This window comes from Pseudopipra pipra, chromosome Z, assembly GCF_036250125.1.
Source record: "Pseudopipra pipra isolate bDixPip1 chromosome Z, bDixPip1.hap1, whole genome shotgun sequence".
NCBI lineage: Eukaryota > Metazoa > Chordata > Aves > Passeriformes > Pipridae > Pseudopipra > Pseudopipra pipra.
In genome coordinates, this window is record NC_087581.1 from 41,237,102 (window position 1) to 41,261,687 (window position 24,586).

General features: G+C 39.6%; 1 protein-coding gene and 1 long non-coding RNA gene across 2 annotated transcripts; one reads left to right on the top strand and one right to left on the bottom strand.

Moving 5' to 3' along the window:
- The first annotated feature begins 4,876 nt into the window (after positions 1 to 4,876).
- Positions 4,877 to 7,972, top strand: LOC135407893 (uncharacterized). The gene is made up of 2 exons (XR_010427066.1): positions 4,877 to 5,106; positions 7,207 to 7,972. It is a non-coding gene; the product is annotated as an uncharacterized LOC135407893 (long non-coding RNA).
- A 7,732-nt stretch (positions 7,973 to 15,704) lies between these two features.
- Positions 15,705 to 24,533, bottom strand: LOC135407803 (protein PRRC1-like). Its single transcript, XM_064643170.1, has 3 exons — positions 24,204 to 24,533; positions 18,694 to 18,810; positions 15,705 to 16,126 (listed from the first exon to the last, which is right to left on the bottom strand). The coding sequence occupies exons 2-3, from the start codon at positions 18,788 to 18,790 to the stop codon at positions 15,705 to 15,707; spliced, it is 519 nt and encodes a 172-aa protein (XP_064499240.1). The 5' UTR covers positions 18,791 to 18,810; positions 24,204 to 24,533.
- Positions 24,534 to 24,586: the final 53 nt, after the last annotated feature.

Genomic DNA, 24,586 nt, shown 5'->3' on the forward strand with positions numbered 1-24,586 from the left:
AGCAGCAGCATCTTCTAAGGCAGCAGGTTCTGTCTGTCTTCTCCACATGCAGCAGCTGATAGCTGGCTTTCTGCCAGCACTCACGAGGGAGGTATCCAAGCTCCCTCGGCCCCCTTGACGCAGGCAAAGGGGTCTTCCGTGGGCTTCGTAACCCCAGACAAGGTCGTTTCACCACGTCATATCACGAAGACACAGGGGGGTCTTCGTGAAGGTCTGGTATCTCCAGGAGACTCAGCTCCTTGCAGGGCCTCTGTGCCCTGTTCTCAGGCTGCCACCATGGCAGCAGTGTGAGGGGGGAGCCAAGGTCAACTCCCCCTGCATTCCGTCTGGCCGTCCCGGTCCAGCTCCGGGACGCTCTGAGCTTCTTAGCTCCTCTCTCTCTCCGGTGCTGCATGTCCAAAACTCTTCTCCTTAATAGGAGTCCATCTCCCTCTTTTCTCAGAGGGATCTCAAAGGAGTTTTGGGGGGCTGGTACAGTCTTACCCCCAGAACTCTGTCTCTCAGCTGCTGGCTCTCTTTTTCCCGGCTCTCCTTCCTTCTCCTTTCTCTGGTGCTGCATGTTGTTTCTGCTGCTCCTTCGGTTCAGGTCTTATCTCCTGGCTCTCTGCCACTGTTTCTCTGGTCATTGCCAGCTGCTGCTCTGCGCCCATGGAGAAAACATCTCCCGGCATAACTACAGGCACCTGGCCCAGCTTTATGCTGTTCCAGGTCCCCGCAGGCCCCCCCCTGGGGGCTGGGGGCCAAAGCCCCCCCCGTGGGCCTCCGACCCCCTTCCTCGTGGCTCTACAACATGGCCACCTCTCCTACAACAACCAAAACTACAACTCATCTCTTCCGGTGAGCTTGTGATATGTTTACATTTCTGCAGGAGCGCCCATTGGGCAGAACTTCAAAACTTCCAGGGGTTTCCACCCCTTGGGGTCTACCACTTTTCTTAGCCTCTGGGGGAAAACAAGGTTCAAACCACGACAGCCTGGAAAGGTCTTCTAGTGACAGATAGAGTCTTGTGTTCTCTAGACTGGAGCACGTTCAAACAAATTAGTTATAAGCATTCGTTGCATTGTTTTAATAGTTGCCAGTCACAATGTTTATTGGCTTTCAGAGCAAAGGAAAACAAATAAAAAGCCCTTGTTTTCAGGGTTCTGTTATGGGATGACTTTCCTGAGGCATCCGTTTGTCTGTGTCCATGTGGGTCTGGTCACGGTGCTGCAGCCTGGGCAGCAGAGCCAGGGGGAGCACAAGAGTGGAAGACAGGGCCTGGTGAGAGGACAGGGGGCTCAGCAGGTCCAGCTGGGAAGGAGCAGGGCACTGGAACACCCAGCATGTCCCCAAAGCCTCTCTGAGCACCTGCCACCAGTGAGACCTCTGACCTCTCTGCCCTCAGCCCCAAGCGCTGTACTGGGCCTTGCCCTTTTTCTGTGCCAGGTGATCTGACTCCGAGCTGATTTGCAAAGAAGGGTTGGGAATCCTGTAACATTCTAGCCCTGGGAGCTGCAGGCTCAGGGGCTCAACCAGGACTTTTACTTCAAAATATATATATAGGGTTCTTTATTATCTCAAGACAGTGTGAAGAGAATAAGCCACAGACTTGTTCCCAAGAGGTACTTTTATTAATTTAGGAGAGAAAATAAGAGAACTTGTCAAAAGTTCAAAAGGGCACTACACAAGCTAGACAAAAAGTTCCACCACAATACCAACCCAGCACATACTAATCCACAACACTAAGTCAAGATCCAATCACTCCACAACACTTGATGGAAATCCAATCCCTGCAGCTCCAAGCCACGCAGAGCATCAAAGAGCAAAGAAAGAAAAGCAGAGGGAGCAAGAGGAGAGAAGGAGCAAGAGGGAGAGAGATCATATTGAGACAAAAGGCAAAATGGAGCTCCTGTGCTCCTTTATTTTTATGGTCTGGCCAGTGTGGCCACCCATCCCAGGTGGGACATCTGATTCTGTGACTGGGGTGATTTATTCTCTGGCTGCCAGGGGTAAGGAGTAAGGTTTGACATTGGTTACAAGGAAAGGAGGAAGCAGGGAGGCAGCGCCTAGAAAACAGAAATGATGGGTTTCCTTCCGAAAAGCTCTTATTTTCTCTTTATTGTGCATCTAAGACCTTCCCATTAGGAGGTCCAGCCCCAGTAAATTAGTAGGAAATTCCCACAAAACAGTTAGGGTTTCAATCACTTTCTCCTCCCTCGGTAACCAGCATCTTACCTTGACTGTTATTTAGGGTTGGGTGTATCCAAATGCATCAACAACATGTGAGGGAACAATTCCACCTGCAGAAGTGTCTTCAACTTTGAGGGTGGATATGTGAGCTCCGATGTCTGTTTAAAAGGTTACAGGGACTTTGTGGGGACCAACAGGGCAGGTTATTAGTAAATCTCCTGTAGAGATTTTGGTAAGCCGCCAGAAAAAAACCACTCTCTGTCCCCCAGCTTTCCTACTGAGGACAAAGGACGGGGTTTCCCACCTCCTCCCCTTTGTGGTGCCTCTAAAGGTGGGACTGTAACAGGGACAACAGCTTTTGTGGGTTCTTCTTTCAGCTACCCACTAATATCTCTGATTTATCAGTGCATTTGCTGACCATTAGGGTTTTTGGGATTCCTTTTTGCAAGTCTAAAATCCAAAGAGCGTTTCTTTTTCTCCAGTGTTCTTCATTTGTGTGGATGCGTCCTCCTTGCCTGAGGGAGAATGTTACTTTTCTGAGTCCCATGGGGGATGTAGGTGTTTTACATTCTGTGTGCTGAATTAGTTTGGAGCCAATTTTGCTAGGGACAATTGGGCTGTATTTTCTTCCATAATTAATTAATGTGTCACTTCCCCTCAAGTCCAGGTTTTATGTTCACTGTGGTTGTGGTTGGGGGTTACCGCTTCCTCTAAGGCAGCTACAGCTCTTCCCCACCAGCAAGACTTCCTATTTGTCCCTTTAGCTGGATGTCCATGGGTTTCAAGGATTCAGGGAGACCTCTGATGAGGGGCATCATTCTCTCAGGGTCCACAGGCATCATCACTGGGCATTTGTGTCATGGCGTTAACTCTCTGTCATGGCATCATTTGTAAGCAGGCAGCTTTTTGTACACTCTCCATAATTTGATCAACATTCCCCACTGTTGCCAGGGGGTCTCCCCTTTCCAGGGGATTAAGTCTGCCAGCCTAGGACTCTGCTCTCTGTGTGAGAGACCAGGGAGCTTGGTTGTTTCCTGTGGTCAGGAAGACCCCCAATCCCCAGTATCCTTCTCCTTCTTTTTCTGGTAATAATCTGCAATAGATTTGAAATGTCTAAGCCCTTCTTTTTAAGTGGAAACATGACTCTTTATTGAGAATATTAATTTATAACTGATGATTATTTACCGTATGTAATCAGGATCACTTGTTATTTTCTTCTCTTACACTAGTAAGATAGCTGTTTGAATGTAAAAGAAGTCAGTTGTTTATGATGGAGCCCTCTGTTTCAATAGTGGTGAAGAAATACGAAGTTGTATTTCTCAGATTTGCTCAGAAAAGCCTGGAAACTAGAAATACACTTTTACAATACTGAATTGTAGCTTTTTGAATCTGAAGAGTTAGACCTCTGTGACTGAATAAATCAGGCATACATGGCAGGTAGGTGCATTGGACAACACCTGGGAGGGACAAATTCCCTCATGCTCTGCTCTCCAGCTCTCTGTGCCCCCCTGGTTCCTCCCACGGGGGTCTCTGTCTCAGTCTCGCAGGTCTTCTCCTCTCTCTCCTTCCCATCCAAACCATTTTATTTTTCTATTAGTTTTTAATGTCAAATCTGTCCTCCTTGATCAACCTGTGATAGTAAAGAACAATTTCTCACACCATTTGTAGCCTGTGTTTTGAATTCCTCATAGGGGCGTCAGAGTTAGAAAATAGAAGTTACAATACATTACAGCCCTCTGTGTTTGTACTTTGTGTACTATTTTTAATGCTTAATCCAAGGCTATTATCTGACTAAAAAGGGGAAATGCCTTGCTTTTGGCAACTCAGCTTGTCATCTTTCTCAAAATTAGAGCTTTAGGCATTCAAGAGAGGCTTGAAAGAATTGTCCTGTTTACAGAATTATTTCCCACAGTACCAGACAGTAATCACACAAGTTCAGCTGATTTTTCTGCAAAGCCTTTGATAAACTATTTTCTAAAAGAGGGAAAATAAAATGCATTAATTGGTGGACCAGCACAGGCAAGTGTCCTGGTTTTAGCTGGGACAGAGTTAATTTTCTTTTTAGTAGCTGGTACACTGCTGTGTTTTGTGGTGAGCAACCACACTGTGCATCACTGTTATCTCCTGGGGTTTATTTGCTGCAGTCATCATAAAAAGAAGACTCGACAACCCGTGGGTTCAAGCAGAGTAATATAGCTTGGGGCTATCTCCCTTTATTGAAGGTGTCTAGCTCTATTTATAGGGTAAGGTGGGAAGGTTCTGGAAAACAGGAAGGAGCATAGGATTGACAGGGGTGATAACCAACCAGGGAAGGAAGGAGGGAACATGAGATCAGGAGGGACCAATGAGAGAAACATCTGCAGTGCAGCAAACGTGAACAAATAGAAAAAAGGGCATAATTCTGAGGGGAAAAATATGAAATTCGATAAAAACTGGGGTACAACAAATAGCGAACGTGCATTAACAATTCTAATTAATAACAGTCTCTGTCTTAACCGCATCATGTTATATATCTTCAAATCATATCTTCATTCGTCGCTGTTCTCAGCCATAACTTCTTGCAGCCGTCTTTTTCCATTCAATAAACTTTTCTTCCTCACTTTCTGTTGCCCTCCGCATTTATTTTTTTCTCCCTCTTTTTCAGTACAATTATTAGTTTTAGTAGTAGTAACTTATTCAGCAGTAGTAATTTATTTTTTGTCAGTTAATAAACACTTCTTATTTCAATCCACAAAGTTTCCTTTCCACTTCTCCTCCCTGGAGGAGTGAGTGGCTATGTGGTACTTAGTTGCCAGCTGGGGTCAAACCATGACAGCAAGAATGACATTTTCTATATTTCCCACTCAAGATCCATCATAAGCAAATGAAAAACAAAGGAAAAAAAATTTCAAAGCATTTCCCACCTTTCATTAGAAATGTTACTGTATTAACCTACAGGTATGTGAAGTTGAAGTAAATGGTGGTGAGGGGCAGAATGATGAACATCAGTCATCTTTGGAAAATATATATATTTTCAAACAAAACACTTTTTTTTTGGTTACAACTAAGAAGAAGAGCCAGGCATACTCGATAGATTTTCTTTAAAAATATATTACAGTTCAATCATATCAAAGTGAAGTCTTGTGGGCTAAAAAACTGAAGAAAGAAGTGTTAGGTTCAGTGCTCTAACACTAGTATGAGTGTATCAAATGACAAAATTTTTTGTACAGTAACTGATGAACATACACCCATTTGTCTTCGGTAATTTCAGATACTGTATATACAGTCTTTAATATAAAGCATTTTTTGTCAAAATTAGCTCTGTATTCACTCTGGGCTTTGGAGCTTCGGTCTAAGAATTATTATTTGGACACATATCTGATAAAAAATTATAGTTACAGTACTTGAAAATCCAGTATATTTTAAATAACACATTTTCCACTTTTGACTTTATTTTATACTAACTTCACTTCAATACAAACTTGACTTTGCAGATTGTCTCAGCAGGAAGTATGAGTACAATGAAATCTTCTTTCCCCTGTAATCTGCATGTGCATCTCCAATTCGAGTTAATGCAAGTTCTCTGGGTAGATCAAGATAAGGACAAATTTTGTGTGTGACCGTGTGTTGTGATGAAAAATCTTTGATATAGTAGAAAGCCTTGAGGTTCATATTCTAAGTGGCCTGAGTTAATGTGCCTACAGTATTTAAAACCTAAAGTTTATACTCGCTACTTACTTTAAAATCAGCTATTAACTTTGTGCGGCATTTTGAACTTTATTAAAATGATCACAAGTTGGAAGGGGAAAGCCATCTCAATTTTCAATGCTGTTTCTCACAACTGTGATGTGAATATATAGAGACAAAGTGTCTCTTTTCCTTCCTGTCTGTGGAAGCCAATTCTCTGAGTGTTTGCCAAAATTATTACATCAACTTACTCAGTTTTCTCCACAATGTAAGTGTGCACATTCCAGAAATATTAAAATTCTGTAAAGATCAGAGTGGAATCTACAAAAAGGACTCTCTGACAGTCATGAAGATTGAGCTTGGGGGTCTCAAGTTGAGAGCAGAGTGTACTCCAGGAAATGTTTTTTGAGCACCTACCAAGGATCACTCACTGAAGTAAACTCACAAGACATTTACTCTACCTGTATGTATTGCACACCCAGCTCAGATAAATGCAGACATTACTTATGCTGACTACACAGCAGGAGTTTTACCCACATACAGAAAGGCAGACCTTGGTAATGTATATATTTAGAACATACACAATTTTCATAAACTCATCTGTTTTCATGAATATTTGCCTGAATATATCACTTGAGGATATGAGACATACTGGAGATTTTCAAAAAAATACCATTTATTCAGCTCTTCACTTTCCCATGTTAAAAAGAACTGTTTAGATTATGAAGATTCATTTACCTAGTGGCCTCCAAATTTCACAAAGAGCAAGAAAACAGGTTTTTGTGAGCTCACAATTGCTAAATGGCAGCACTTTCTATTCATGGCTTTAGAAAAGAAAGGTTTTATTTAAAGTCTGTTTCACACAATACAAAAAATGTATATACCAGTAGCTCTACACATTATCTATATGCATACAAACCCAATCATTTCTTTGTCTTACAGAGGGATTAAATTGTAACCAGCTTCTGAAATCTTCTAGTTAATGTTAACTAGCAAAATAAAATAAAATAATTTATTCCAAGGATGTACAAGAAATGCCCAGGGAATTGCGAAACAGCCAGTTATCATGGCTAGCCAGAACCAAGAATGTTATGGGACATTTCATAGAGGCATATAAATTCTCAGGCTTAGGCACATCTGCTACAATGTCTTTTGCCAGTAGCTTACTCATTTTTTACCACTTTAGTGACAAATAAAAGGAAATTGTACTTCCATTTCAGCTCTGGTGTTCCTTTTAAAAAAATTGAGAAAGTTTTGTCAGTTTTTCTTCCAGTTATTCCTCTATGGCATTTAGTATTCCAAAGGCAACTGGTTGTGGGTTTCTTAGGAATATTTCAGTACTGTCACAATTGTGATAATTCTTTGTGTCAGATTGTATTGCAGCCCTGATGTCATGGCAGTCCATGTGCTAAGCCAGAGAGCAGACTGTTTAGGAAGGAGTTACAGCCTCATTGGGATAAAAAGCTCTTCTGGAAAGATGGTCTCCATCCACATGAGTAACGGACTAAGCTAAACTTCAACGAGGAACTGTTTTTTACTTTTCTTCTGCATTCTTATTCTGAACAAAAACACCATAACTTTTTTGTCCCAATTAACAAATTAGGTTAAACTGTTATGTATTAGGTAATCACCTCCTGATAGACATCAGTATGACATGAATTCTTACTTTAATTCTCTCCCTCTACCCAGAGGTCCCTTAAATGGACAAAATAAAGGCCATTTGGCAAAAAATGCAAAATAAATGGACACATAGTAGAATATTTTTGCAGTTACAAGCTGGTTCACTAGAAACACAGACACACAGTAAAAATGGAGACAGAAGTTAATGAAGAATGGGAGATACATGTGTCACATTATTAGCAATGCAAAAGACCAGCTTAAGCATGTGTTTCCCTACATCAGCTATAAAAAAGAAAAGGTGCCTTTTTAGCAAGTATGCACAGAGTTTGCTTTGTTATTTCTAAGAAAAAAAATCAGAACACTTCACTATTTTTATTCTATATTACAGTCATTATTACTACCTGTTTATAAAATGTAAACCCTTCCTTGCAGTTAAGATTTACAGAAGTCATCACCTTTGTCCACTCCTTACATAATCAGTCCATGGTGACAAAAATAAACTGATTTATTTTACATATTTTTTGAAGTAATTACTGATATGTTATGGATTATTAGTTGTGTGTGGCAGAAATAGTGGTCAGAACTGCAATATACAAATGGTAGCAAAATATTTGTTGAAGACTAGTGCGGGGTCTGCAGTACTAAGAGATCTTGAAGCATCATATAATACTGATGTATGCAATTATTTTATCTCCAGAACTATTCAAGCAACCCATGTCCACCACCAGTAATGGACAAAAAAGCCTGATGATGGATTTCTCAAACAACTGCAATATTGTGCTTACTTATCCCCATACGATCTTGTTTCTTAATGTCTTGACTAAAGATAAGAATGGAAGGTAAAATTTGGCAAGGCAGTTTTTCTTCTACTAATGAATAACTAATGAATCAGATCACTCGTAAAAAGTGGTATTTGGTAAATTGCACTGTCCTGTCTGAAACATGACAAAGATGAAGTCTATATTTAAGGTCACTAAAATGGGATGTTATCAAAACTGATCTGCAAACTAATATTTTTAAGCCAGTATATTACAGTATAAATGTGTTGCATTCCCGTTTCTATAAAATTTACTGCCATGAGAAAAAATAATCAGGATCCCCAGAGTGTGGCATTTGTCCATCTGTCACTTGTATACACAATACAAACCTCGTGTTGAGATTCTGTTTAATGTACAGCAAATACTTGCTGGACAGATTAGGAGCCAAATATGATGGTAAACTAGAGGAAGGAGCACAACCATGCCAATTTGCCCCTTGAGAGTCCCACTGTTCTACAAACCAGCTTCTGGGGTCATTCAGTGCTGACCCCCTTTGTAGAGGATGTGAGGCTGTCTCGAACTGGTAGCAAGTCATAATGACAGGGAATATGGCTGTTTTTTGGAAGATCATAAGGATCCTGGCTGAAATGTCCTCTGCTGCTGAATGATCCCTGCACAACGCTCACCGTGGGTTCTGTGACAAAAAAGAGCACATACATTCAATATGAGAAGTGGCAAACAGAAGGACAACGTATTTCATTTCCGGTTCTGCTTCAATATGAAGATTCCTTGTCATGCTGAGTTCCTGAAGTGCAGGTTTAGAAACCAAGGTTGATGTTTAGGTGTTTTGCCTTCACACTGAGTTACACCTGTAGACCTGCAGCAGGGCCCTGCCATGAGGATATTTACTGACAGAAGCAAGTGGACCAGCATCTCTTCTTTATGTGTGGGCAAACTTAAGAAAAACCCTGAATTCGGGGGTTTTAATCAAGATTTTAGAAAAGTCCTTAAAAGCACCATGGGGATATTGATGAATTTTCATTTCTAAGTTGGGAACAGAAAAGGAAAATGTATCCTATGATATGGGACACAATTTATTCCAGTCCAGAGATTATTAGGATAGCTACCATTCCACAAGATGCCAAAGTTTTCTGCAACTAAGTAATATAGTAACTAGACAGGGCCCATATTACTGAAATACTATGTCTATGGGTGAAGATGCTGTTTTATTCTGATCAAGAGAAAGAAATAGATCTTTCCTATCCCTCCCATACAGTTAACTCCAGCTGTATTCAGTACTTAACAGTTAAGTTGAATTGTATTGCAATCAAATGCTAAGCTTATCTCATGCTGCTGTTTAGAGAAAGCCTTTTAAACCAGGGAAATTCAGAGGCACCTCTAGCTTACAGAACAGAGCTGAAGGTATTTCAAACCTCATTTGTGTGAATTACACCACTTATCTCAGTAGAGTGAGGTTATTGTTAAAAGCATTTGAACAGAAAACAGAATCTGAACATATATTTTTTTTCCCAGTGAATTTTCATATGTTTTGATTAAACTGAATCAAAGAAAGTCCCATGCTCTTTGCTCTTAACCTTGAGCATCCAGAAATAGATTTTGTACATACCAACTTCATACACGTTCTTGTTGGTTGTAGCAGTTCCCCCAGTGATAATGGTAAACCCAAAGCTTAAATTTCAAAGAAAAGAACAATTTACTCTTTTGCTCATATTACACAGCAGATCTCAGTTACAGGAATCGTCTTATTTTTATGAAGAATCACCAGAGATATGCCAGAACAGTAGTAAAACATACTATTTGGGGTTTTTAGGGGTAATTTTTTAACTTTATTTATCAGTTGCTTTACTGAATGGAATTGAACGTACACATCACTGAACTTCGGGCAATTGTTTTAAACACTGGTTAACTACTGGATTAAAAAATAATTGAGAGCATATTTTTTCATGGATTCCTTCTGGATACAAATGAATTTAATATAACTAAACAAGTGCTTAAAATTGACTGCAGGTATTTACTGAAGTTAGCCTTGTTTGAACACCCAGGAACAGAAATACTGTTAAAGAGCTTCTAATGAAGCTAAAAACTAATCCATAACAGATCTAGTAAATTACTGCATAACAACACTAAGAACAGTAACTGTGCCCCATGTTTAGATGGAGAATACAGAATATGTTCTTTTGTGTTAAGGATCATCAAATAGCAAAAGCATATCTTTGTTCATCACAGATACTACTACAAAAGAGAAACAAGAATATTACATGCATTAAATGAAAACATTTGTGATAACATCTGCCACACATTAGGACAATATAGAAATACTAAAATCTCAAATATAAGAACTAGGTATACCCTGGTAAAATCAGGGACAGAATTGTCACATCCAGTTAAGCTCTGACAGTTGACTGTGAAATTTCACTGTGTATTATAAACTGAAATAACATTTACACACTCAATTTAAGATTCCCTGACATCTTTTGTTAAAAAAGCATTGATGTTTATGCTTACAGGGTGACCATTTCCTAGGCAGACAGAAATTGTCTATTCCAGGTGCATGACTCAGATGACATCTTCACAATGTACCAATGAAAACAGTTCAGCTCTTTTCAAGAAAGAGACTACAGAAATACTATTTGCTTAGATGAAAAAAAATAATTTCAACCACCTCATCCAGAAGCTTTGGTAATGTCAGGTTTTGGCATGAGGAAGATCACATTTCTTGGGCACTGCAGTAATGGAGAGAGAGCAGAGAGAAGCGAGGCCATTTGTTGTTGGGCACATGGTTTTTGTTGATGCCAGAATACATTTTTACAAGGAAGTACATATGAATCTCTGCCCTATTTCCACAACTGCAACTACAAAAACAATGCAGCAGATAAATGTCCAAGTTGTCCAAGATGTATACAGATGCTTTTCCTTCCAACAGGACTTTAGAGAACTTTGAGATAACTACTGAATTAGCTTACTAGACCTGAATCTTACAAGCAAAGCATTTTATTAGAAATAATTCATCCTCTAAATAAAGTTGATCTGTCAATACATACTGTGTCAAACTACACAGGATACTGACATATTACAAAGGGACAGTCATGACTGCAACATAAAGCTTAAATACAGTTTGACAAATTGATATATAATCAACATTTACTGTAGCTTTGCACTGTAGCTTTGCACTGCAGCAATGTAGTTACTGGGTCAGAACAGGTCCAGCTGAAAAAAAAAATCTCAGAAAAATAAAATTTAAAAAAAAAATCATTTTAATGGTTTCTTCTCAGTCTTGGCAGTTTCCTGACCAGCTTCATTTATATGCAGACCAAGGGCAGTACTGGCACACCTAAGGAGGAGGACTGCTTATCACACTGCTAGAAGGAGAAAAAAGCCAGGCCAAAAAAACGAAACCACACCATCACCCTGTACAAATGATGCATTTTGCTTCCCCATTTCAACAAAGTAGGAATCTCAGGTCAGCTTGTATGTGACATGCAATGGAATCCAGTAAAATAAAAAAATGGTGAATACCACAGTGCTTATCCTTCCTGTTAATTTTCAAGATGTAATTGAAATACTTTTACATTTCAAGTATAAAAGTAGTATGCTATTATATTGACTTCTCTGGCATTTATATGCAACATCCAATGGTTTGTCATAAACACTTACTGATATAGGGAACCATGCCAGGATCCAGTGTTGTGATCATGGTCTCCACTGAATGTTTGGTTTTATCAAGAACAGACTTCACCATGGGATTCTCAGCTACACCCTAAATTTAAGCAAATACATTTCCATATTATCTTCTGTTTTCTTTGAAATTCAAAACGTTACAGTTAAAAAGAAAGAAACAAAAAATACTAAGCTGCTTTGTATGTTTCTAACCATTACACTTTTTAATGGCTTGTTGTATGTCATAACTCAGCACAAACACTACATAATATGACTATCACAGCTTTTCAGTTACACCAGGAAGTTTAAATATTATCTTCTGCATTAATGCAGAAACAGCCCCATTATCTTGCAAAGCCAAGCAGTGCTTCTCCAATTAGCAGCCTGGCTGCCTAACTAACACCAAGTCATTATAGAGATGGTTCCTGAGCAGCTTCTACCTATGGAAGATGCCTTAATGTGTTCATCTGCCAAGCACAAACAGGGAGAAATAATCCACACTTTGATACCAATGTAAAACATGAATTTACCACCATACTGTGAACTACAATGCAGTTAAACTTGAAATTCCTATCAGCCAATTCTAAGGCAACATAAACCCAGATTGCTCAAATGGAGGATCTTCCATGTAAGCAGCGCACAAAATAAAAGTTGAAAATTCAGGTCCTGGGTGCCTTCATTGCTCAAACAGTCAAACCTGCAAGGTGTCAGGTGCAATGACTGCAATAGTATGCAACTTTGCCTCTGATACATTAGGTAGAAATCAATCTTGGAACTGACACAATCTCATTTGATTCTAGATCATTAACTTGTCAATTTTAGATTATTGTCATAGTTTGGGGTATTATCTAGCTTGAAGGAAATCTGGAAGAACAGTGTATGATTTCTTAAGAATACCAAGGGAAAAAGGGTATTTCAAACTATTTCAAGAACAGAATTAAAGATAACTGCTGCAACTATTGTCTAAGCTCTTCAGTAGGGAATTCCAGATGCATTTCTGTAATAACTACCAGTTTAAGTCCCATATTCTGTCTGACCTTTAAAAAACACAGACTGAGGTGTCCTTACATATATCAAGAACTTGGTGCTTTCAGTGTAGTTAACAATTCTTCATTCTTTCCTCATTCACCTGGGAAATTCTCAAGAAGAGGTCACTGAATACGCAAAGCACATGGAACGCTTCATACTTCAACCACAATCTGGGCTTCATTATTGAAGTCAATAATACTGACCTTCTCCATAAATACAAACAGGACACCTTCTGGATCCTAGTAGCAACACTAGATAACACCAATGTGGAAGAGATTGGTTTTCCAACTGATTTGCAATTGAAAGCTCTGGTACTCTAAAAAGGGCTACAGAATCATGTCACAAGTAAAATATTCCCTTCTGGAAAACTGCAAATATTAAGATGAATGTAATGACTGAAAGGAGGACATTGATATTTAAAGGATGAAAGAAGTGTTTTTATGATCATAAGAAGACATCTCTCCTTGAAAAGGGCAGCATAACAACTCTGCTCTTGCTGTACTGATGGGGAATTAATCTTGCTCTTCAAGACTGTATCACTGTGTAATTCAATAGTAGGGGAGGGCTCAGTTTGCCATGTCACACACAACTTTTCCTCCCAGCTTTTCATGTTCAAAAGGGCTTGCAACTCCCTTGAAAACTCTGCAACCCTGCTGGGACATTAAACTTGATTCTTTCACGTTTAGTATGAGACAGTACAGAGAATGGTGTTGCTCTTGAGGATAGTTTTTTTCCCCACAATCTTCATGATGCTACTTATATGTAGCATCTGTTACAGCTCCAAACAGGTTACAGGCTAATGATATTCTACTAGTTGATGTCGCTGCTTATTTTGTCTGTCTGATTAGATTGCACCACAAGGAGAATTTGTTCTGCACTATATATTCCATGCCTTCTGGCAGAATAATCTTACAAAGTATCTTAGACACTTCTTTGTGATTGAGAAAATACACAGTTTGTCTTTCTTTGAAAAAAGACCTGTTACAGAATATCTTACTTGTTACAGAACAAGCATGGTTTGCATCCCATAGAAATCAAACTCAGTTAATTAGGAAATTATAAATGTGATATGCAAAGTGTTCAGGTGAAGTAACCAGATCATCTTCTTCTGCATTCAGTCACTGTGAAGTAAAAGTTACTTTTCAGGTCTTTCAGAGGTTCTAAAACTTCATCTGACTTAAGAACATGTGACAGAACCTGATAGATATGTTCCTATCACAGGACTAAAATTAACCTAGAACACCTGCATTTGTCTAATCCCTTCTCTTCTATACAGAGGAAGAGCAAAAGCATAGTTTCAGCAAACACCACTATTAAAAACAGTCACCTTGCACATGAGACTGGAAAATAAACAGGATTGGTAGCAATGAGTATTTAAAAAATAAGATACATCTTATTATAGTCAGTAAAAAATGGTAATTCCTCATGAAGGTAACAGACAAACTCCCATACCTTTATAAACCCCCACAGCCCTCCAGCAGGTGCTCCACCATGGGCAGTAGATACTCTGGGGTCTTCATGCTCCTCAGGAAAAGTGATTGCAGAGCCAACCCCAGGAGACAAAGATGATGAGAAAGTTGCTTGTTGAGTGATGGGATCATCCAAAACACCTCCTAAGAGGGACAAATAAAATACAAGTGTTAACTTATTTTACTGCAGTTAATTTGTTATATTGTAGCAACGTGCAATTGTTTGACAGGAAAACTGCAGGAAGAAGAGAAGAATACTGGGCTGATTCACTTCTTGAAGGTCTCAGAACAATTCTGCTTGTTAAAAACTATTTCAACGATATCTTCTAAAAGAACTGAGACTGCTGTACATTACGCACAAAGTTAAATAATGATATTTTTTTCTTATCAGATTAATTTAAAAGTTGTTCCTTTAATCCTTTTCAAATTCTCAAAATAAACCCTCCGTAGAGCAAAGAGAGCAATAGGTGTTACTCTCTAAACAAAGAGATAGGAATGTTCTCATACAATAAGAGAAGTAGGAAATTTTCTAACACTGGGTGGTGGAAATTAGTACCAGTAGAAAAAGGAGAAAGGTTTACATATTTCAAAGGAAAACAAAAGAAACTAAAGAGTAGAAAAATAAAGCATGAGCCTTTGCCCATTTTCAACCTAGCCTTAATCAAGAGTTATTTTTATTTTACACTGCACAACTGATAGCTCTTTTTAGACATTTTCCTAATATGGACTACTTAAAAGAGGTATCACCAATAACAGTAAAAGCCTGGCCCAAATGCAGCTGAGAGTCAAGTTTCCATTCCACTCCACTAGCTTAAAATGACATCAGTTCAGCAACAACAGCAACTGTTTTCATGGAAGGTATGTGTTTTCAGCTGTCCTAATGCAATTTAGTGACTGGAAAGAATAAAAAAGACTGCTGTCATGCGATGTACAGCTTGTTGTAGATAGATTTTGAGAACAAAACCCTGAAAATTATGAAACTACAGCCTGAGATATACCATTCTGGGGAAATAAAATAGGTGAAGGTGGCTCTCTGAGTTAGACAAAAGCTATGTATGTTCAGCAAGGCTTTCCTGTGCAAGTTAACAAAAAATTAAGTTTTTAAAGATTTTTCTGTGAACCTGAACACTACCAGAACACCACTAAAATGGACTCGCTGTCCTGGACCATGACTGTATTTTAAAGGCTATTATCCCTTCTCCTGAGTGCAACTATGCTAATTAAGTGTACCTATAATCATAAAGAAGCTGAAGTAGCAGAGTGGTGTAAAAAAAGCCACCCAGGAGACCACTCATCCTGTCTCACAAACAGGAAATCATATAAACAGAGAGTTACCTGAGACTGGAGTTGCAGAAAATGAGGGCATCAGTGGGCTCTGCGGTGCTCGACCAGCATGACCCCTGGTGATATCATAGCTTGAGGACATGGAAAAACCTGAAATGGGGGGACCAGTGGGAGGTGCAGGAAGACCAGAGCTAGCAGTAAACTTGACGGCAGGAGGAGCAGAGAACTGGGACATGGGGGTACTAAAGGCTAAAGGGGAAGGAAGAGGTAGGGCAGGACTTTCAGATGGTGCAAGAGAAGAAATCGTTGCAAAAGGCTCAGGTGGGAGAGAAGCCGAAGTCATCAGAGGAGGAGGAGGAGGAGGAGGAGGAATTTGAGACAATCCAGCTGGCAAGGATGGTGAATATGTAGGAGAAGAGGACATGCTTGGTGTAGAAAGGGGACTGGACAAAGCTGGGGAAAAAAGAGAAAAAAAAAAATTTTAGAAATGCTAAGCCTTCAGTTCCTTCACAAGTAAATTTTGACCTGGTCTGGTTTTCTTCCCCCTTCAAAGCTAATTTTAGTCTTGCTTCACTTTTCACACACCACCAATTGCACTCAACCTTTGGTGACAAAATCTTTGTAAGACACATCTCTTTTTCTTGCATGACACTATTTGTCACAAGCTTAAAAAGATAAGTCAACATTTGACTACTGAACTTAGAGCAGCTGAAATCTGCCCCAATTTTCTAGCTAGTACTGTTCTTTCTGAGTACTGCTTATCAACAACGCAGGACACTCTCATCTTCAAGAATAAACTAAGGCAGAAAACCAGAAATTACCATTTTTGATAGCAGTAAGATGTTGGATCAGCTTAAGCAGCTTACTGGTCTCAGCTTAAACATCAATCACAATCAGCAAATCACTGTGGTTTCCAAACTTTACCACAAACACCTATTGGTAAAAAAATTTTGAGCACTTCCCCATGTAAATTTATTTATTTATAAATTATTTACATGTACCACTGCACTAGTATGTTATATATGTTACAAAACATACACAACAAAAATGTAAAAAGGATGAGATAAAGATGAATGAAAAAATTTTAACAGTACAAAAACTCTTCTGCTTCCACTCAAAATTCTTTTATTAATATACTTTCAATATAATAAATTAATAATTATTAATGCACTATATAATACAACTATTGATAGCAGCTTTTTAGAGTGAGCAGTGCCACTGAAGAAACCTCAATAATTTTTACATCTTGGTTTAACACCTCATGATGCAGCAATTTGAAAGTCTGGTTCTGTGTTCAGACTATTTTGATACTTGGCTTTAAGGGCCACCATAGCTGGAAAAGATACCTCAAATTGATCAAAATGGAAGAACTGCATCATTGGCTGTGTTTGCTATATCTTACTATTTCATTTTCCACTCCCACCTATCAATCATGCACAGGTTTTCCTTGAAATGCAGGCAGAAAAACTTTCATCTTCCCTGATGTCAATTGATTGTTCTTGCAGAATGAACATGCTGCATTTTAATATTTTTAACAAGTGGGTTCAAATTCCACTGAAACTGTTTGGAAGAGGTTTACACAGGTCAGGAAATTCTCATTGCAAGTTTAAGTGTACAGATCTGACAGTTTTTATGGAACACTTGCACTGGTTTTGGCAACAGGAATGTATAATGATGGGAACATTTCCAAATATCAGTTTTCAAAGTGCTTTCTCAAAAGCACGACTTTCTTACAAAAGTAGCTCCTGCAGCACTCCTTGTTAAAATGCCACCTTTACCTTGAAAGGACAAATTATGAGTGCATTTTTTTTTTTTAAATATCTGCTAGGCAGCACACTGCTGAAAGCCCCTTGTCATCACAGAAAGCATCAGCAAATCTGGGACACTCTTTTTGTAAAAAAAAAAAAGTTCATGTCAACATTGAGTTTAACAACTCTTCTACAACACCTTGCCAATGGTGACCAGCAAATTGTGCAATACGAAAAAAGTATTTCATGGTCACCCCCCATCTCATTACAAAATACTGTAAAAAAATCTACTACTTAAAGGCCATTTCTATAAAATTAACAACACTGGTGACATCCTGTAACACTTTGTGCACTTCTGGCTCCAGTTTCTTTGCTGCAATGGCTTCCCTAGGAATGGAGGCAGTGAATATGTTTCATGTGTGATGGTATCTCTGCAACCTTATTCCAGAACCCATTTTTATCCCAGTTAAAAGCAACTTCTCCATCAGAGGTTACAATTCCACAGTTTAAATAAAAACATTGATTTTATTATCGCAGTCCTATTGTTGAGGGCAGATTTTCTGAGCATATTCCTCCTACAGCGTTTGACAATACGTTATTTGTATATTTTGAAACAGAACTTAGACACACTAGGAACATCCAGACTTCCATGAAACTCTACAGCAAGCCCCCAATGTAATTTGTTCTATACTTGTTCCTTTAAGTCTTCACCAATGTTTTCTATGCATGAGATGGTGGTAAACCTTGGATTTTAGTATTCATAGACTCCTAGACTGGTTTGGATTAGGAAGGACCTTAAAAGTCATCTTGGAATGGGTAAGGACACTTTCTGCCAGACTAGGTTGCTCCAAGCCCCGTCCAACCTGGCCTTGAACACTTCCAGGGATGGGGCAGCCACAGCTTCTCTGGGCAACCTGTGCCAGGGCCTCACCACCCTCACAGGTTTACCACCATCCTCTACAGGACTGTAAATCTGTTTTAACTCCCTACTATGCTGCTCATCTAACTGCACACTGTAGTGGAAGGTATTATTTCCCTGGCCCTGCATCCTTAAAAAAACACAAGTGACTTCATAAAATTGTTTCAAGAATTAGAAAATGTTTAAAATATTCTCTGTGTCAGATGTATGTAAGAGAAGGAGCACACTTCCATGATTAAAAAACAACTTAAATTCTTCCAAGTAGCCTGGAGAAGAGAACTGTAATTATGCTAATTGCAATGGTTTTGGATTAATTGTAGTGCTTCAAAAGACATGAATAAATGTTTTTGTACCTAATGAGACAGGTGCTGCAGCAGCAGCAGCAGCCCCTGCTGAGCTTGGTGGGGGCGTGCCAGGTGGAGTTGTCTCTATTCCACTCTCTTCCATCATTTTCCTTCAGCTATACAAAGCTGTGAGGGAAAAAAACAAAAGTATCTTAAGAAACAAGGGGAAAAATTTTAAATTAGAATGCAAAGGCCACAACACAGTTATTTACATCCATGAACTAAGCAAGTAGCTCAAATACTAACTCTGGGAAAAAAATTTACTTATCTCAAGGACACAATTATCCATTGTGTCTCATTTCTCCTGTATCTTCCCTTTATTTTTAGGACTGTGATAATACCTCAAACTCCAAGCCTCTTTCTAAAAACCTTACTGTGCATGCCCAGCTACTGCTTTCAACTTAAAAGAGTAAAAAAGTAATTACATATCATAAAACCCATATCCCAAGAAAAACTTAACTATGGGGTAGTATTTTGCTGCATTGTTGAGCTGTAGTAACCCAAATCAGGACCTTTTACTTCCAGCATGAATAAAATTACAGCGAAATTAATTTATACTGAACAAGTTTTCCAGTACAGACTATTCCTGTAAAATCCAAATACCACACTTCCCTGGTGATGTTATTAGAAGTGAAAGTTAATTGAAAGCTTTGGGTTTTATTGTGAAGGCCAGTTTACATTGGAAGTACCTTTTAACACAGCTGGGTAAACCTTTAGAATACATTATTTCTAGAAAAGTAGAGCTATATGCCTTATTTAACAATCCTAAATTAAAGTACAAGGCCTCAGAAGAAAAGGAGAGATGCAAAATCAAGATTTTCATGAACACCAGGTGATTTTTGTTTTTCAGTGCAGAGGTAGCTTACCAAAAACCCTGCTTCCTCACCAGTCTGGTAAACTAGACAGTAATGATTTGCACCACTCCCTGAGGCAGCAGTTTTTAAGGAAGTTTTAATGAAATAAAAATCCTATATAAAGGAATTATATATATGAAAAATAGACAGGCTTAAAACATTTTCCACCACATCCATTAAATCAGAACTCCATTTACAAAAATACAGGGGTTTTCCTCTCTTAAAAAAAAACAAACCAAAACAAAACAAAAAGTCCCTCAATACCTCACTGTTGTTTTAAATGTATATACAACTCCTAATCTAATACGGAGGAAAAGTTACTGTTATTACCATATTGAGAAATCCAGAAAGGAGGATGTCAATGTCAGTCTTGACAGGTGCACAAAGAGTTTAAAAAACAAATGAAAGCATCAAAATCACACCGGAGAAACTACAGTCCCTCTGATAAACTAGTGTAATTTGCATTAAGTGATTTAAGATTAAAAGCTTGAGACCAGCCTCAGAAAGAAAGTAAACATGGCTTATGTGCAGCATTCCAAGAAAACTCTTATGACAGACGGATTTTAGGTTGTGAGGATCTCTAATTCATTTAACATCTTTTTTTCAGATGGGATGAAAGGGTCAATAATTGTTTGGTGGGGAATAGACTGTCCTTGCAGAATGAGTACATCTCACCACCCCTTAGAAAGGAATAGCGAAGTCTTTCATTAAACTTCACCAAGCAGAAGAACTTGAAGTATTAAGATTCTTTATTTTAATCAATCTACAGAAGTTTACATTCCTGCACACAGAGGTATTTTTGAAGTCATTCTTCTTCCAATTAGACACTGCGAAGCAAGGAAGAATTATCCACTGTGCAATTAAAAGAATCACTGACCAAAACCTAGGAATGTTTTATCAAGGCTCTTTTAATCTGTTGCTTGATTACACCTAATGCCATGATTAAAAACTGCTGAGAGGTGCTTCCCACTTAAAATAAATTCCGTGGCCATGTAGAATGACTGAAAAAGTTGCACAGATCAGCTCTGTGCAACGATGTTGTAAAGCTTCAGAAAGTTATTACACTAGTTGGGCAGGGGTGAGAGAGAAGGGGCAACCCACGAGAAGTCGGCTGAGTCACATCTGAAAAATCAGGAATTAGCAGAAAGGTAAATTACTCTGTAGTTGCTTTTCACAATTAGTTTAGCAATGAGAAAGGTGAAGAACAGAATCAGTAATCCCAAATGTGCAGAAATCATGTCAGTTGCTAAAATACAATTACAATGGAACTGACTTAAATTAAGCCTTGACTAATAAGAAGCCTGCACAAATAAAAGCTTTTTGTATACTGATTTCTCAGCTTAAGTCAGTTGTAGTTTGCATGTGCTGCATGAAAAAAGATAAATAATTAAAAAAACCCCAACAAGACAAGACATGGGAATATGCAAAATCAAAGAAGAAAACAGGTGTAACTGTAACTGTCTTTTAGTGATTTAGGGAAAAAAACAGAAGTAATAGCAATAATTCTTCATAACCCAAGCCATAAACACATGATTTTCAACAAGTAGGACCTGAAAACAGGAAAAGTCAACCTAACTTCTGAAGGAAGTGACTTTTGTGCCTCCTTGCCAGCCTATAAAGGAGAAGTCCCGAGACAGGCACAGTGAAGCACGCGGAATTAGGTGAAAATAACATCAGTACTGCCATCTAGTGATTTGTGATGATAAATTGATTTCACAAATTTAACCATCTCACCATGTTTTGGTAGGAGAAAATCTTATGTTATGGTTACATGGCAGTAAAAAAGAAGGGATATGGAAAAGAGAAATACAGAAAACCCATATTCCCAGTCATCCTTAAAATAACCCCTTTAAGAAGTAGAAGCATGAATTTTGTTAGGCTTTCATCAATTATTTGGTTAAAAAAGTAACTTTTTCAGTACTAATGAAGACATTATAGAGATAATGTTAAACTCCCACATAACACAAAGAAAATAAACCCACCTCTCTATCCCTAGTTGACTGGTAACTACTTTTACTGATTTTCACCAGCTGAACCTCATGCATTAACCTAAAACCACATTTCAGCCACTAACCTAATTCCGAAATGCAAGGTGTTTGTGTACTCAACAGAAAATGAGAGTAAAGCTCTGACTGAAAATCTTGACAGGGCTCGTGTTAAAAAGCAGGAATGAAATAATTTGATTTAGAGACTAAAAGGCTTAACTGGCAAATTATTCATCTTTTCACTTTAGTTTAATAGGAAGTAATTACATTTCTGCTAATGTTTTACAATAATCTTAATGACATAACCACTTCAAAAGCATTCTTCAGGTTATTACTCTAAAATATAGAAATTCACAGCTAATGATAAGATTACTTACAAATGGAGATTAGCAAATTTCACATGGATAAAAACACAGTATCTAGAAATCAACCATACTTGAGAATTTATAATGAGGTTGTATTTTCAGTCATCTTTAATTAACCCTTTTCTCTATTTCAGTAAGTGCTTCTGCTAATAAAAACTCCTCATGAAACAACAGAAGAAACATCTTCAGCTGTCAGAGATGCAGTGAAGCTGACATCAAACAAAACAACAACTTTTTTAAAAAATCAAACCAAAACAGAGCTGGATTGTATGTTAAATTTCATCTGCAAAATCCCTCAGGTTGTTTTTTCTGCTTTAGAGAGGGTGAGCACAAAGTCAGGGACAAACTTTCTTTCAGCATCTGATCTGTAGAACACAGACAAACCCTGAGGGCACACAAAGTCTCACCAAAGCCAAAGGAAGGGCAGAGAAGGATCATCTGTTTAATCACCTTGTGTTAAAATTACTTGTTCCAAAGTCCAAAGCCTTAAACAGAGGGGAAAAAAACCAAACCAACAAAACAAATTAAAAAAACCCAAACCAAATCCCCAGAACTCTCTATACCTGTTGTATATTTTCTGAGTATTTGGATTCTTACTGATGTCACAATGCACCTGTGTGTGAGTTCATCCCTTGGCTTGAAATTGAGCTGGTCTCAGCAGTGCTACGTAATATAAGTTTTCCTGATTAATGCTTTAGAGTAGAGAACTGAAGCTAAGTCAACTTTTCTCCAGCTGATAACGAAGCTGATTGCAGCAGGTAAACACTGCTGTGCACTCTTTATTTTGGGGCTGTGTTTAAATTGAGCTTCATCCAAGTAAACACTGGCACTTCAGAGCTTTGACATGAGCTAGAAAATCACAAGAAAAAATATTGTGGAATTTATTGATTATATATTGTTTTGCAACACAGTTCAATGCAGAATGTGATGTATTTATCAGCAGATAGTGAAAAATATTCAAACTGAAAGAAAGTTGGTTTAGATCAGATCTTAGGAGAAGGAAAGTTCTTCCCTGTGAGGGTAGTGAGACCCTGGCACAGGTTGCCCAGAGAAGCTGTGGCTGCCCCATCCCTGGAAGTGTACAAGGCCTGGCTGGGGCAATCTCGGATAGTGGAAGTTGTCCCTGCCCATGGCAGGGGATGGGACTGGATGGTCTTTAAGGTCCCTTCCAATCCAAACCATCCTATGATTCTATATTCATAGCATAATGTTAATCACAACACTTTCATTTCCTTTTCACCTTTAAAAAACCCAAAAACAAATGCAAAGAAGTCTGTTCACCAGCCAGAACCCAGTGTGCCTGACCTAACACAGACCAAGACCGCTGGAAACACCTGGTGTGACAGTAAGGATTAGCCTTGCTTTGTGACTCTTGCAGGCCTAAAAGCTTCCTAACCTTATCAGAATTATTGGAATTAGAATTATTTTTTTTCACACATTCTCTGTGCCACTGCCAACCCTCAGGGTTTGCACCAGACCACCACCCCCCATTACCAAATATTTAAGCATCAAAAAGCTCACAGACCACTGATGAATACAGAACCACTGATCTACACATACAACTACATAACACCATCAAATAATGCCATCAAAGGAACTGCCACCTGTACATCCCAACAATCTGCACCAATCACACACACACTGCTATCATATTCGGCACATGCATATCATGGGATGGGATGCAACAGCTCCACCACTTTCAGAGGTGTTTCCTCCCCCCCCCCCCCAAAAAAAAAAAGTGTGTTTTTTTTTAATCTGACAATAAAAACAATCATAAAAAGCGGCAAATAATACCTCCAGCGACACTGAAAGAAGTAATAAACCTCCTGAAGCGCCGCTTCTATACGACATTAAGAGATTCCCAAGGGCGAGGATTCCCACTGCCAGTCAAGGAAATTTGGGATAAAACCACAGGGGGTTTAGCAGGACCAACACTCCCATTCCTCGCTGAAAGCAGAGCCCTGAGGTCCCAAACACCCCTAGAGCCCGAAGGAAGCTCGGTGGGAGGCAGAGGCAGGTCAACACACGGGACCCAGCGAGGCACCGGGACAATCCCGCCGGGAACTCTCCCTGACCCTCACCTCTCCTCGGAGCACGGCGGTGTCCGCAGGGGGAGCGCAGGAGCCGCTGGAAGGACGAGCCAGGACAGGACACGAGGAAGGAGCCCCACGCACCCCGCACCTCCCGCAGCCGGCGCGGACCCCGGCACCGCCTGGCCCAGCCCTCTGCCCGCTCCTCCCCGCCGGCGGCCTCGACGGGTCACAACGCGGTACCTCCTCCCGCCGCCGCAAACGCCCTCACCGAGCCTTAATCACCTCTATTCCGGCCCGTCCGTTCGCGGCCTTTCCCGTCTCAGGGATGAAAGAATGTCCCCGGCGCTGCCGGGGACTACAGCTCCCAGCAGGCCCCGCGCCACCCCGCCCTGCCACGTCTGCAGCGGCCCCGCGGCGCCGACGAGTCCATCGGCCCCACGCGGGGGAGTTCGCTCCTCCCCTCCGCGCCCACTGCGTGGTTCGGTCCTCACACATCAAATGGCGGCGCGGGCGGGACGTGGTTAGTGCCGCGTTGGCGGTGAGGAGGAGGGGCGGGCGAGCGGGGAGAGGAAATTACACGGTGCAGTTAAACCTCACAACGTTGAAGAACTGTTAGGCACACTATCTGAATTTCTGTTTAGGGGGATTTGAAGTGTAGCTCCGTT